The sequence below is a fragment of the Lygodium microphyllum genome, chromosome 28, assembly GCF_053477565.2.
Source record: "Lygodium microphyllum isolate KBCC chromosome 28, Lygodium_microphyllum_v1.1.10, whole genome shotgun sequence".
Taxonomy (NCBI): Eukaryota; Viridiplantae; Streptophyta; class Polypodiopsida; order Schizaeales; family Lygodiaceae; genus Lygodium; species Lygodium microphyllum.
The window spans coordinates 116,637,950-116,650,722 of NC_141162.1; the positions used below are offsets into that span (position 1 = coordinate 116,637,950).

At 41.4% G+C, this 12,773-nt stretch overlaps 1 protein-coding gene across 3 annotated transcripts in view; it reads left to right on the forward strand.

The window, feature by feature from the left end:
* Positions 1-311: 311 nt before the first annotated feature.
* The window catches only part of LOC148011898 (uncharacterized), a 44,448-nt gene continuing 31,986 nt past the window's right edge, over positions 312-12,773 (forward strand). Inside the window, exons 1-8 of one of the 3 annotated variants that reach the window (XM_087670253.1) lie at positions 312-594; positions 1,768-1,868; positions 2,048-2,127; positions 2,268-2,364; positions 2,497-2,521; positions 2,603-2,786; positions 3,023-3,371; positions 3,478-3,603. In XM_087670253.1, the coding sequence (XP_087526379.1) occupies positions 2,281-2,364; positions 2,497-2,521; positions 2,603-2,786; positions 3,023-3,371; positions 3,478-3,603 (768 nt within the window). In that variant the 5' untranslated portion in view covers positions 312-594; positions 1,768-1,868; positions 2,048-2,127; positions 2,268-2,280. Of the gene's footprint in view, positions 595-846; positions 1,688-1,767; positions 1,869-2,047; positions 2,128-2,267; positions 2,365-2,496; positions 2,522-2,602; positions 2,787-3,022; positions 3,372-3,477; positions 3,604-12,773 lie in introns of those variants that run through there. The other 2 variants (XM_087670255.1, XM_087670254.1) reach the window with 2 other exon arrangements.

A 12,773-nucleotide genomic window follows, 5' to 3' on the forward strand; every position in this document is an offset into this window, starting at 1 on the left:
ATGCAAAATCCCTTTGTGTCAAAGATTTATTATGCCACCCTACTCGTATGCACGCCTTACGCATTATATGCAAGTGAGGGGTCACCATGCATCATCATCATCATCATCTCACTCCCTATCTACATGTACTTTGTGTGTGAGCACCTGCCTTCACTAGCAACCATGTAGTCTCTAACTCTTGCAAGATTCACCCATGTCACCTTACTATTATGCAATGCTAATAACAAAGAGAGAGAGTAATTGTAATGGTTGCCACCTTACGCTTAATATGCAAGCGAGGGGTCACCATGCACCCCATCATCCGCACCATCGATCACCATATCTCGCTCTCTCTCTTTCTCTCCACGCACTCCGTCATTCGTCGTGACTACCTGCAAGCGAAGTGCAAGTCCGGTACCGAAAAAGGAAGAAAAACCAGGAAAGAAGAGGATAAAAAGGAAGCGAAACAACAGAGGAGAAGAAGGCCTCCATTTTCGGCATCGGCATCGGCATCGGCATTTCCACAGCAGCTTTCGGCTGTGTCAGTTCGACATCGATTTGGGCCAAGCACAAGCGCGTATCCCCCCCTCGTGCAATATCATACCCTGTGGCCAGGCAAGAACCAATCCATTTGCTTTGCATTCGATCCCCTGACGGTGCAGGAATTAGGTCAATCTGTGCCGAGCTTTTATTTTCGGTTTCAGTTGAATGTAATCGTTCGTATTCGGGGTCCTGCATTATCAATGCTTCCATTGGATGTTGGAGGTTCTTTGGCGCAACAACTCGAAGAGAATCTGGAATAGGTTATTGTGGGAAATTCCAATAATTGGCTGGATTGATACACCAACAGATGCGGTTTTGGTGCATGAACAATCAATGCTGCACATTTGATAGTCCTGGCTTTCCACGGACACTAACTTGCAGTCCCTTTTGAAATAGATTCGATGCAGTCTTTGCCAGGCTTCAATTCCCCTACACTTTTTTATATTCAATAGCAGCACCCATACAGTTGATTACAATCTGTCATATTTCGCACAATGTTTTGGCCTTTGAGAATGACAATCCAGTAGAAGTTGATGGTTGAGTGACCGTTGGAGTATTGTCAGACAACTTAGAAATGCAAATATCCAAAGTTGCAAACACTTCTCTACATTTTATCTTGGGTATGACAAGGCATCCATATGCGGTGGGAGCTACCACATAGTCTAATTGATCTAAGAAGTGGCCTACTATATACCCCAAGTTTTCCAATCATTGCATTCATTCTGTGAACCTGATGATATGGCCAACTTGTAATTTTATATCTAGAGTCAATAATTATATCTAGAGTCAATCAGGTTCGCTAAGTATTAAACATCAGAGTATATTTTGGCTTATTCTGGTAAGCTCTGCTTGGCATATAGATTGGTTTGGATGGTTTATCTACTTAATCTGAAAACTTTACTATAGGCAGTTTTGGCTTGCTATTGGTAACAAATGACATGTAAGCATATGGCAGATGCTGGAGACTACTGGTGAGTTTTTGTAGTCCTGGGCTGGCTTTTGGAAGGGGTGTGACCCTACAGGTTCATGGAGACTGTTGAATATCACAAGCTTTTTTATTTATCAGTTGGAAATATGCCTAAAGAAAAAGCACTGTATCTGCATGGATGATCTGTTTAGCAGTTGTTCATCAGTGAGAGAGTCTACTCTGTGGTTTGATCAACAGGTCATTAGCACTTGTTCAGTGGGAGAATCTACTCTCTGGTTTTCTCAGAAAGGTCTAAGTAGAGGGTGCTTTTTCAACAGGTCATTTTCTAATGTTGGACTTATAGATGGAATGGTACAAATGGAATGGTTTCGGTGTTTTTGAAATCTAGTGTTCAAGCTGATTAAAAATGCTATAACAGGTAATTATGTTCCTGCACGATTTCTACCACTGTCATGCTACCCTTTTACATATGTGCATATGATGATCCTAGACTGTGTACTTTTTAATGCATTTCAGTAAATCAATCATGCAAACACAAAAACTGATGTGTTGCCACAAAATACTCTGCATGCTGAAACTGTGCATGTTTTGTTGTAGAGCACCAATGGTGTCATGTATATTATGCTTGGTTATTTTAGCATAATGTGCATGCATGCCAATCGATCAATTTAGACAAGGTAAGGCTCGTTTTCATCTGTTGTTCTTCTTCATTCACAATAAACAATGGATTTTATCTCATCGAAGATGGTTTAAATAAGTCCTACTAGATTTTGGTCTCTCTTATCAATGAGATGTTTTGGATCTGTCGAGTTTCTAGGTTGCTTTTCAGAATGTCACTTGCACGCAAATCAGACCACCTACAGGATGCAGAACGATCTCACTATATGTATGGTGGCATTCCTTCATTCCATGAGGTAAGCAACCTGCTTACCAACATTTTTTTCAGATGTTATAGATAGTGTCAGATAAAAAACATACTCTTTTTGTTCCATTCTCTTACAGCTGATACATGTTATCTAACTGCCAACGCATCCTTAAACCTGCAGGATGTGGATGTGTACAGGCCCACAGGTAAATGGTGGTCATGGATTAAAAAGTTTTGTTTTGCAGTTGACCTTTTGAAAGATGTATCACGATATGTTTGAACTATAGATGAGCGGCAACTTCTCTTGGCAATCACGGTAGAGATTGAGGAGGGCCGTGTGGAGTTGATCTCTGTACGAGAGGGAGATTCAGCAGAAGAAGTTGCAACTAACTTCTGTAGAGAGCATTCTATCCCCGAACGCTATGTTTCTCCTTTGACAGAGCACATTATTAGCAAGCTGCAGGACATCAGGTCAGTGTATGAACTGAGAGCTTTAGAATGGGAATTTGATCTTCTTGTGATAACTTGTCCAAAGATGCCTTGCTCTGTTGAACTGCAGTTTGGGGATTCCTGTATTAGATTATCTCCAAACACATGTACTGAGTCACTGTAATTAAGTGTATTGTTTCCTCAATCAAGAAAGGTGTTTCTCAAAGAACAGATTTGGCCTAACAGTCTCCTGGGTGCCTTTTTCAAAATCTGGACAGCTCGGAGGACCCAGCACTTGGTCTTGATCCTGGTCCCACTGTTAATGAAAGGCGGCCCCAGAAAAAGAATATAGATTCTGTGCAAGAGGAGCTTTCCCCATCTGGCTCGTTACAAAAGAATAATTTTGGCCATTTGTTATATGATAACAACCAGCCAAAACTTTGCTACCACAAATTATGCTCTTTGAGGTCTCTTCTTGATCAGGAGCCACCAAAAGTGAGGACCAGAAAACCATCTGGCCACCACATCTTACCCTCATTTGCAAGTGTTGCAAAGGCTCACAAAGTTGAACCTATTTTTGAGAAGAGGACAGAAGCACCAAGGTCCACCCAACTTTCAAAAAAATCGGTAGGTAATGGTTGCTCCATCTACAATCCATTTACACTAATCTAACCATCCTATGAAAGAGTACTAGAGAGACATGGTGCTCATACCATGCTCTATGGTGAACCAGAAAGCTGTGTACACACGGTTATACGTGGAATTCTTGAGGCACAAACAAAGAATGGAGGAAGAGAAGAAAATGTGCCGAGAACAATACCAAGAGAGGCTGGAAAGAGATAAGCCAACATATACAAAGGTGAGAGCGTTAGTTTGATTTGTTTTCTTGTCAATGGTGTACAGATGTGTTGGAGTGTTAGCAAATTTTGTTTTCACTCAACTTTTTATGCTTAAGACTGTTTACTTCTTGAGGATGATTGTTTTCAGATTTGGGATAAATTTCCCACAAATTGTCCTTAGCGTTTATCTCATGTGCATTTCATTTCCTCTGTTCATATGTTAGGAACATATTAACTGTGAAGAGCAGAAGTCTGACCTGGACAAGTTCAGTATTTGGTTTCTTCCTTAATGATAGAAATTTCATGAGCTAAATTGCAAGATTAGGAATAGACTCTAGTTGTGTAAAGTGTTGCACAGTAAACCTTCAGTGTTTTTGGCATCCCATGTTGTGATGTGTGTACCACATTATGTTGGTCCAGTTATTATGCTAATTTCTAGCTGATTTTGAAGCACTACGCAGACTTTTTGATGACCATTGGGATAAAACTAGGCTGTATGAGGTGTCACCGTGCAGATCCCTTGGAAATCTCTTTATGTTGAGCTTGAGGACTTGGGGTGACCACCTAGAACAATATATCTTTGGCTTTTTTCCTGTAGACAAAGGGTGATCAACAATGTGCCACTGCTATATGTAGATATGTATGCAAACATGCACAGACTCAAGCACGTGCAAGGGCATATGTGTGCAGAGATGCCTCACATGGTCATGTACTGGAGATGCAGTTTTCCTTGCTGCTAGCAGTTTAGTTTAAAACACAGATCGATTCTCTGTTTTTTTTATGAAATTTTTGTTGATGACATAAAAGAGTTTCAGCACAACAGGGACTGTTTTGATTTCTCTACAGACCTGCAGAAGATGCATTTGGGTAGTGCATTACACAACTTTATCAGCTCTTGTAATGCTCATAGACTGATTATTCCGATGCCCTGGTTGCAGGGCATGCTAATTACTTTTGATATGTGAAAAAATGCCAAAGTCATTGAGTCAAAGATTGAAGAAATTATGTGAATGTAGAGTGCTTCTAAAAATACATGACAGGATTGCATCTAGAAAACGTTGGGAAACAAGAGAAAAATGTTTGTCGATTGCCCTTGATGTGCTTCCTTTTGACAAGAGTCAGTGCAACACTTACTCTGGACTTGTCTTCTTAATAGGGAGTTTTGCAAAGGTTATCTGCTTTCCTAAGCCTTGTGAAGATATGCTAGGGTTTGCATTGAGAAAACGTAGAATAGCGAACGTGACTAAAGCACAATCACTCCAACAAAAATGCAAAAATGGGAGAACAGTAGAATCTGATGAGTGAATAAATGCTGAATATGAATGAGTGAAGAAGATGATACATATGTGATGCTCAAGGAGTGGAGATGTTGAACACCATTGCATCTTGTGGGAGCAAGCTGAGAGAGAGTGCTATCCTCTGTGTATGGATCCTAAGTGCAGCAATACCACCAAATCTGATGCAGCTGACTGGAGCTGAGAGTGATGAGGGCCAGTCGAAGTGATGAATGATTGTAAGCCTGGTGCAAAATGATTGAATCTGGTCAATAACCTGAGCAGGTTGAGCAAAAAGCAGATTAGGCTGGAGCGGATGACTGAAAACACAGCTTCTACTCATGGAAATGCAGGGCAGGATGATGTTTTCTGGCTGCTTTAAAACAGGTGCCTGGCCAAGGAAATAGTTGCAACCGCAATGGAACAGGTCGTGTGATGTTTGCTTGTGATGTGGCTGCTGTAAACCAGGTCATGGCAGCTGCAATAGGGTGAGGAAATGAAAAGTGGTGTGCACTCTAAGGAACTGAATAGTTGCAACAGCAATGGAACAGGTCGTGAGATGTCTAATCGTGATGTGGCTGAGGTCATGGCAGCTGCAATAGGATGAGGAAGTGAAGAGTGGTGTGCACATTGAGTCCCTTTTATAGAAATTGTTGGAGTGAGAAGAAGTGTCATGTGTTGTACGACTATCTAGAGTGTTGTACAAAATTGCTCAAATGCCTTTTTGGGCCTGTTTTAAAGAGTTAGAAATGCTAGAAAAATAGGTCAATATAAAGACAAGTCTCGGTGGCTCAACACCCTCTCTCAAGACCAAAAAGAGAGGCCAAGGACAGTGAAGAGATGGTTTGGCCTTGACCCGAAAGGTCCACCTCAAAGAGACCAAGGCATTGGGCCAACGGTGTCACTCTAGGTGGGACCTATTGTGAAGATATGCTAGGGTTTGCATAGAGAAAACATATAATATATGAACACAATAACTCAGACAAACGCAATAAAAGCAAACACAAAAACACAAACGTAAACTGAGAAGAAAGAGAACTTTGATGTGAATGAATCAATGTTGTAAATGAATGAGAGAATGTACAGAAGGTTCAAGGGTAGAGATATCTAGTAGCCAGTGGCTCTTGTGGGAGCGGGTTGAGGGAGGTATTGATGTGTGTCGTCCATTGGAGATGGATCTCAAGTGCAGTAACTACCAATCGGAGCAAAGGCTGATAAAGAAAAGTACTCAAAACACAAAAACGTCTTGTAGTAGCTACAGACACAAGTCACAACGATGAAGAAAATGGAAGGGCAACAAGATTGAAACTAGAATGCAATAGTCTTTGGGGCTGGAACTAGTGAATGTAGCAATGTCACCACCTGAAGATGATGACAGCTGATTAGTGTGGCAATAGTGGGAGGTTGGGCGACAGGTATAAGCCATGTGGCAGCAATCGTTGGGGTTGAACACACAACTAGTGGAAGAGAGCTGATGGACGAAACTTGCAACACAAGTATGGGCTGAATGGCAGGCAACTTGTCTATTTATAGATGCAGAAGGATCCTATCAAATTAGGGTTTTACTTATGGGATACAAAAACTCTATAGGACCGTGCATTGTTAATGAAACTTTTGGTAATTTACACGTTTTGGGATGTTGAGAAGCTCATTCACTTAGTCCATTTAGTTCATTTTTTTCCCTTCAGTTTTAGGATTTCACAGAGTGTACAGCCCCAAAAAGGGTTTGGTCCTAGACAGTGTTTGCCTTCTTATAGGCAGTCTTTGTCATTCTTCCACACATCCATCAGACACTCCTGCTGCTTCAGGCGCCCTGTCCGCCTTTTGCATCAAGCTCTGTTTGGAGCTCTCCCACACTCTGTATTAGCATCCACACCCTGGTGACAACTCTCATCACTTGGCAACCTCATCTTCCGTGTTGGCATCAATCTTTGCAGCCCCAAGCATTTGTGTTTGGGGATAGGTGGCCTCATCAGGTTGTGTTTGCTCCTCTAGCGATTACGTCTCCAACTTGCAACATCCTACAAGTTGTGGTGTTAGTTCTCAGGCTCTTGCTATTTGCGTTTCCAGCCTAGCATCTCTCCTACCAGCTGGGGATAGTGTACACAGCTTGAGGACAACAAAACATAGACTGGGCGGTCTAAATGATGTCATTGATGATCTTGTTTGATGCAATAGGTTGGATGAACAGTAGAGCAGCCTGTGTGGTAATAAAATACCATTGTCTCAACTTGTAGATGACCTCCATGTTAAGAAATGCCGAGATAGAGAATGAGAACTTAAAGTGTATGGCAAGAAGACAATGGATACAGTAGAACTCAAGGTGAAGATAGCTCAGAATGTAAACATAATGATTGATACAAACCATGCTGGTATGATACAATGAGCCTTAAATCTCCTGTGAAGAAATACCCTAATATAGAAATACCATAACACGGAAAGAAATTGGCTAGGCAACTTCCATTGGCCAGTCAAATTATTTTTCAAGGTACCGAAATAATACTAAATTATTTCGATGCCTTGAAAAATAATCTGACTGGCCAATAATTAAATTGGCTAGGAAACTTCCATTCCCGTGTATCTCTGCGCCATCTTTGACCATCAGATTGGAATTAGGTACCATTAAACGCCACTTCTCTAGTGTCACCAATTGACACTTATGGCCAAATGAATGACCTAGGCCAATAATTGACACCAAATACCACCAAGTACATGTGCGGCATAACTTATAGCAACTTTTGTCTTTGACATCCTGTGATTTCCTTTGGTTGCGGGCTTGTAAATTTACTCTAACCCCAGTTATACCTCACATATGCAACATTTACTTAACCATGTGATTAAAAATTAATCCACATATTAAGTGAGGTTTCAAAAATACATGTCCTCATGACAGCCCTCTCCCTTGAAATCCTTGCAATCGTCCTCAATTGCACTGCTAAATGCATCAAAAGCAAAGTACTACATTGGAATTTCCATAGGGCATCATAGTCAACACAACATTGCGCATTGTTGTTCAACCATTCCATATGCCCAACATATGCTGAAAATTACGAGCCAACATAACATAACATAAGACTCACAAAGAATCTCAAAAACATTGCCAGATTATCATGTGACATGTCCATTTCTCATGAGTTCAATTCATATGGCAAAACCAAACCATAGTACAATGAAAACTAAGCATAAACCATGGCTGAAACATCAATGGCATCATAAGGCACGTTGCTGTCCACAAAACTAGCTGAATACCACTGAATATTAATGATCATACGCTGAAAACCAACATTCGATAATCAACCCTTGATGATCATTAATTGATGCTACACCAAGCATAACCAATGCCATACCAAGCATAACTGATTACACCCTGAGCATAACGGATGCAAATGTATAGTTTCAGAGTTGCAGTGAAAACCATACCGATCTGCATACCAAACATAGTGACTAGTACACTGAATAGTGATCTCTTGGCAAACATACTGTTCAGCTACAGTACCCTGAATATATGCTGAATACATTCGAGATTCACTACTTCTAGAGCTGTCCACTATTGAGGAGTGGAGGTGCTAGCTCCCTCACAAGCATTAGGTAATACTCTGGACCTTTACTTTGCTGAACGTGATGGAGCCCGAAGCTCTAATTGGAAAGCATCAACGTAAAGCTGCAACAACTAAGGATGCTTTGCCAAGTCATCCTCCTCCATCCATTTGGCATCCATTGGTGAATAATTCTGAGACTTCACCAAGTACCTTCTAAAACCCTTACCCTTGATCTTCCTCTCTGTGTGCCAAAATTTGCTCTGATACCAGTATTTCATCGAGCTCTTCAACGTCTAGCTGAATTTCAGTAGATACATCCTTTGGCACATCTCCATGAAAAGGTCTAAGCAAGCTCACATGAAAGGCATTGTGTATCTACTAGTGTGGAGGCAATTTCAGCCTATAGCATGCATCAGTGATCCTCTCCAACACTTGAAATGGCCCATAGTATCTCATAGACAGCTTTGGATACAATCGCTCTTTGCCCTTTCAATTTTACATCCAAAGTATGAACTTTGCCTCTGTGGAAGAGGGTCACAATCTTATCATGAGAATCAATCACTGCATGCACACGATGACACCAAGGCATACCAAGCAAGACATCACATTCTTCCAATGGAGGAATAAAGAACTCTTCGCTGTCCACATAACTTTGAATGTGCAAACGAAGCTTTCCAATGATAAGAGTGACCAACTCTGTATGTCCCTTGCATGCCATACCAATCTCACCCATGGGCCCCATCTCATCCTCTCTGATGTCTAAATGGGCTGTCATATCAAGAGATGAAATTTGACCGTGCCCCTAGATCAAGAAAAATCAATGCATGCTGATCTCTGATTTTGCCTCATGTCCTGCAAAGTTCAGTACTATCTTGATCAGGCTGATCTGCCACTACACCAAGCACTAAACCAATAGTGGTTTTGCCTTTCTTTTCCTTATTATCAAACTTTTCAGCTTGCTGTTTATTAGGACAGCTGCGTGCTATATGCCATCAGCTCCCTAGGTCGTGCATCACTTTTCCCACTCTTTCTCTGCAATTTGTTCCTCTTTCCAGCCCTATTTTCAGATCTGCCCTGATTTTCAGCTTTATTTTCAGATTTATTCTTTTTCTCAGCCTTCGCCTCTTTAGCATGTGACTTGGAATCATAATTGTGGAATCCTGCATCCTCACATAGCAATGTGTCGGCTGTGGTAGCAGTTTCTATAAGCTGAGACATGCTGGAAATAGTGGACTCAATGCAAAAATCCCGAATACCCTTTGGCAAACCACAAATATACTTATCCACTTGCTCATGGAGGGGTACAGTGCAATAAGAAGTAACTAGCAACAATGCATCCCAAAACTTCTTATTGTACTGATCCAAGTTCTTGCAATCTTTGGAATTCAACTAATTCCAAGCTGTCATAATGTCTACTTCAAAGGTACTTGTCAACCAATTTGAAGCAAACATTTGCTTGAACTGGACCCAAGTGGTAGGTGACTTCCCTTGAATAAGAAGTGTAGTCCACCATTGCAATGCATTTCCCTTCAAAAATGTGGTTTCCTTGCGTATCTTAGATGCCTCTGTGAAGTTGCCTCCAGAATAGGCTGCGTCAAATTGCTGAATAAAAATAAGTGCTTTCAGCCTATCTTGTGCACCATTGAAAGGCTCAAACTTCACGCTTTTGCCACCTTCATCATAGTCCTTCGGCGGACCTATGGGAGTCAAGTTATCATAAATGGGCTGCTGCACAAAGGGTGCATTGGCTGTATTTGCATAAAAACCAGCACTATCTGAAGCACCTATATGACTAGCACCAAATCCTTGTGCTTCAATAGTCCCTAGGGGTGCTGATACATATCCATATGGCCCACTTTGTGCTCTAGGCATCATGTGTATATTGCCATACATGGGGTTGGGCATTCCACTTGCATTACGCGGATACATTGGGTGTTGTAAGCCATGCATTGGCTGTTGCATACCATAGGGATTTGTGCCATACATTCCCGTATGCAGTGCTTGTCCAACCATAGCATGAAAAATGGTACCACCACCAAAGTATCCTTGCTGTCCCATGCTTGCATGTGCATAATTGCCTTGTTGCCCATGTTCCCATGGATTGGCATTACCAAGTTCACCATGCATTTGCACTTGTTGCCCCATGGATACCAATTTTTTATGCTCATGAGGCATTTGTGCTCTTCTAAAGAAGGCTTAGGCATTTCCTTTGGTTCTTGTGGCTGTCCCGAAGCTGTAGAAGGTGTCTCCTTCTCTTTGCCTTTGTTGTCCTTCTTTGGGGCATTCAATATTGAGTAAACTGGGGATCCTTTGCCAATTCAGCAAAAAGATTTGTTGTTGTACGCATTCGATCCTTGAAGCTATCATCAAATTCTTTAGCCCCTTGCTGGTCATCAGCCTCTTTATGCATTGAAGTGCCAACATTTGGGTCATTTCCCACATTTTCAGCATGCTGTCCATGCTAAGAACCATGCCCAACATCAGTCATTGCATTTCCCCCTTCACCATGTGATTGACCAAGGAGTGATGCATCCTCTCCACTTGATCCTGTATCACCATGTGAAGACATGCTTGCTGTAATTCACTGCTGAGAACAATTTCAGCAATAATGCAATAGTCCCAAGTTGCAATCAAGTACCACGGGTCCACTAGTTCAAAGGATTTGATGGTGTCTTGGTAATGGAACCATGTAACTAGCCTTCCTTCCGTGGATGGGTGGTAAATCCCTAATTACAACTGAATTACAGCAACAAACAATTAATGCAAATCTGAAAATACAAATTTACCTATACTGATATTGGACAATGCACACCTGATTGGCCCCAAAATTGGCACCCCTTTTGGTATTTCTTTAGCTTTATTGAAGAAGAAGTTGATTTACAATGGGATTCTCCTGATCTACTTCGCAATCCAAACTCCCCTTGCTATCCAAAGTGACTAGCAAGTCTTCAATCTATTTTGCCCCTTGATTCGGGCACCTAATTGGCCTTCACCTACTTCATAGACGATGGAAATGCCCCAAATTCAATGGCTAGCTAGTCCTCCACCTCAATCTAGCTGAAATTCACCTTCAGCCCTGTTGAATCCAAGTCTTGGAGCTTCCAATTTCTAGCACGCTTCCCCAGGCTGCTGCTAATCCCTAATTTCTGTTGTAAATTAGGGTTTACAACAGAGAAATTTGCAATTTCTTAGCCTCCAAGGGTCCAAATGCTGAGATCTTCGAAGCACGGTTGTGAAATGACTGGGAGATATGAGAGAAAAAGCTGTAGAGAGAGAAAATTCAAAGTTTTGTAGCGAAGAATGACTGAAAGTCAGTTAAATGCAGTTGTTGCCTTGCCACAACAGCTTGTAGATGCAAAGAACTGAAGAAAATCAGTCATTTACTGCTGTTGCCCTATCTCAATAGTGTGTAGATGTTGTCACTTGCTGTTGATTGGTCTTCTCTTGCCCCTGGTTGTCTTAGAAGGTCCTTCAATGACTGCAAACTAGACCAGCAGCATCTCCTCCCTCTCTCCTGCAAGGTGAATACACTAAAAATGCCTCTCTCCAGCCTCTAAAGACGTTTTTCAGTCTTGTGTGGGCATTTTTGACCAGTGGCAGCCTTCCCAAACGGTTTTTCCAGCATTTATCCATAATTAAATATTAATTTTCAGTCTTTAAATACTGAAAATTAATCTAATAATTATTTCGGTGCCCTGAAAAATATTTGACTGGCTAATAATGAAATTGGCTAGAACTTCCATTCCCGAGTGTTTGTGCGCTATCCTTGACCATCAGATTGACATTAGGTACCATTAAACACCACTTCTCTAGTGTCACCCAATTGACACTTATGATCAAATGAATGACCTAGGCCAAAAACTGGCACGAGATACCGCCAAGTATTTGTGTTACATAACTTATAGCAACTTTTGCCTTTGACATCCCATGATTTCCTCTGTTCCCGGGCTCGTAATTTACTCTAACCCCAGTTACACCTCACATGTGCAACATTTACTTAAATTAATCCACATGTTAAGTGAGGTTTCAAAATTACATATCCTCATGACAGGTGGCCAAGCTCATAGTTGGCTTTGACTAATGCGTTGCTCCTAATGGAGTGTAGAGTAAAGAGAAATGAGTGTAGTTGGGCCATCTTCTATGCAAATACTTTATGAATTCAATATTCAACATTTGCTCAATACCTAGTGAAGTGGATGAGGATGAGGGGGATGGGGAGGATGTTAGAGTTTAGTCATCCCCTAGATAGGCACAAGCAGAGTACAAATGCTCTCGGGTAGGTTTATGTAGTTCTTGGATCAAGTCGGACAGTTTCATGTAGTCACTAGTTGTTCGCAATAGTTTTGTGAACAGTTGGATCTAGCAAGTGATGCAATT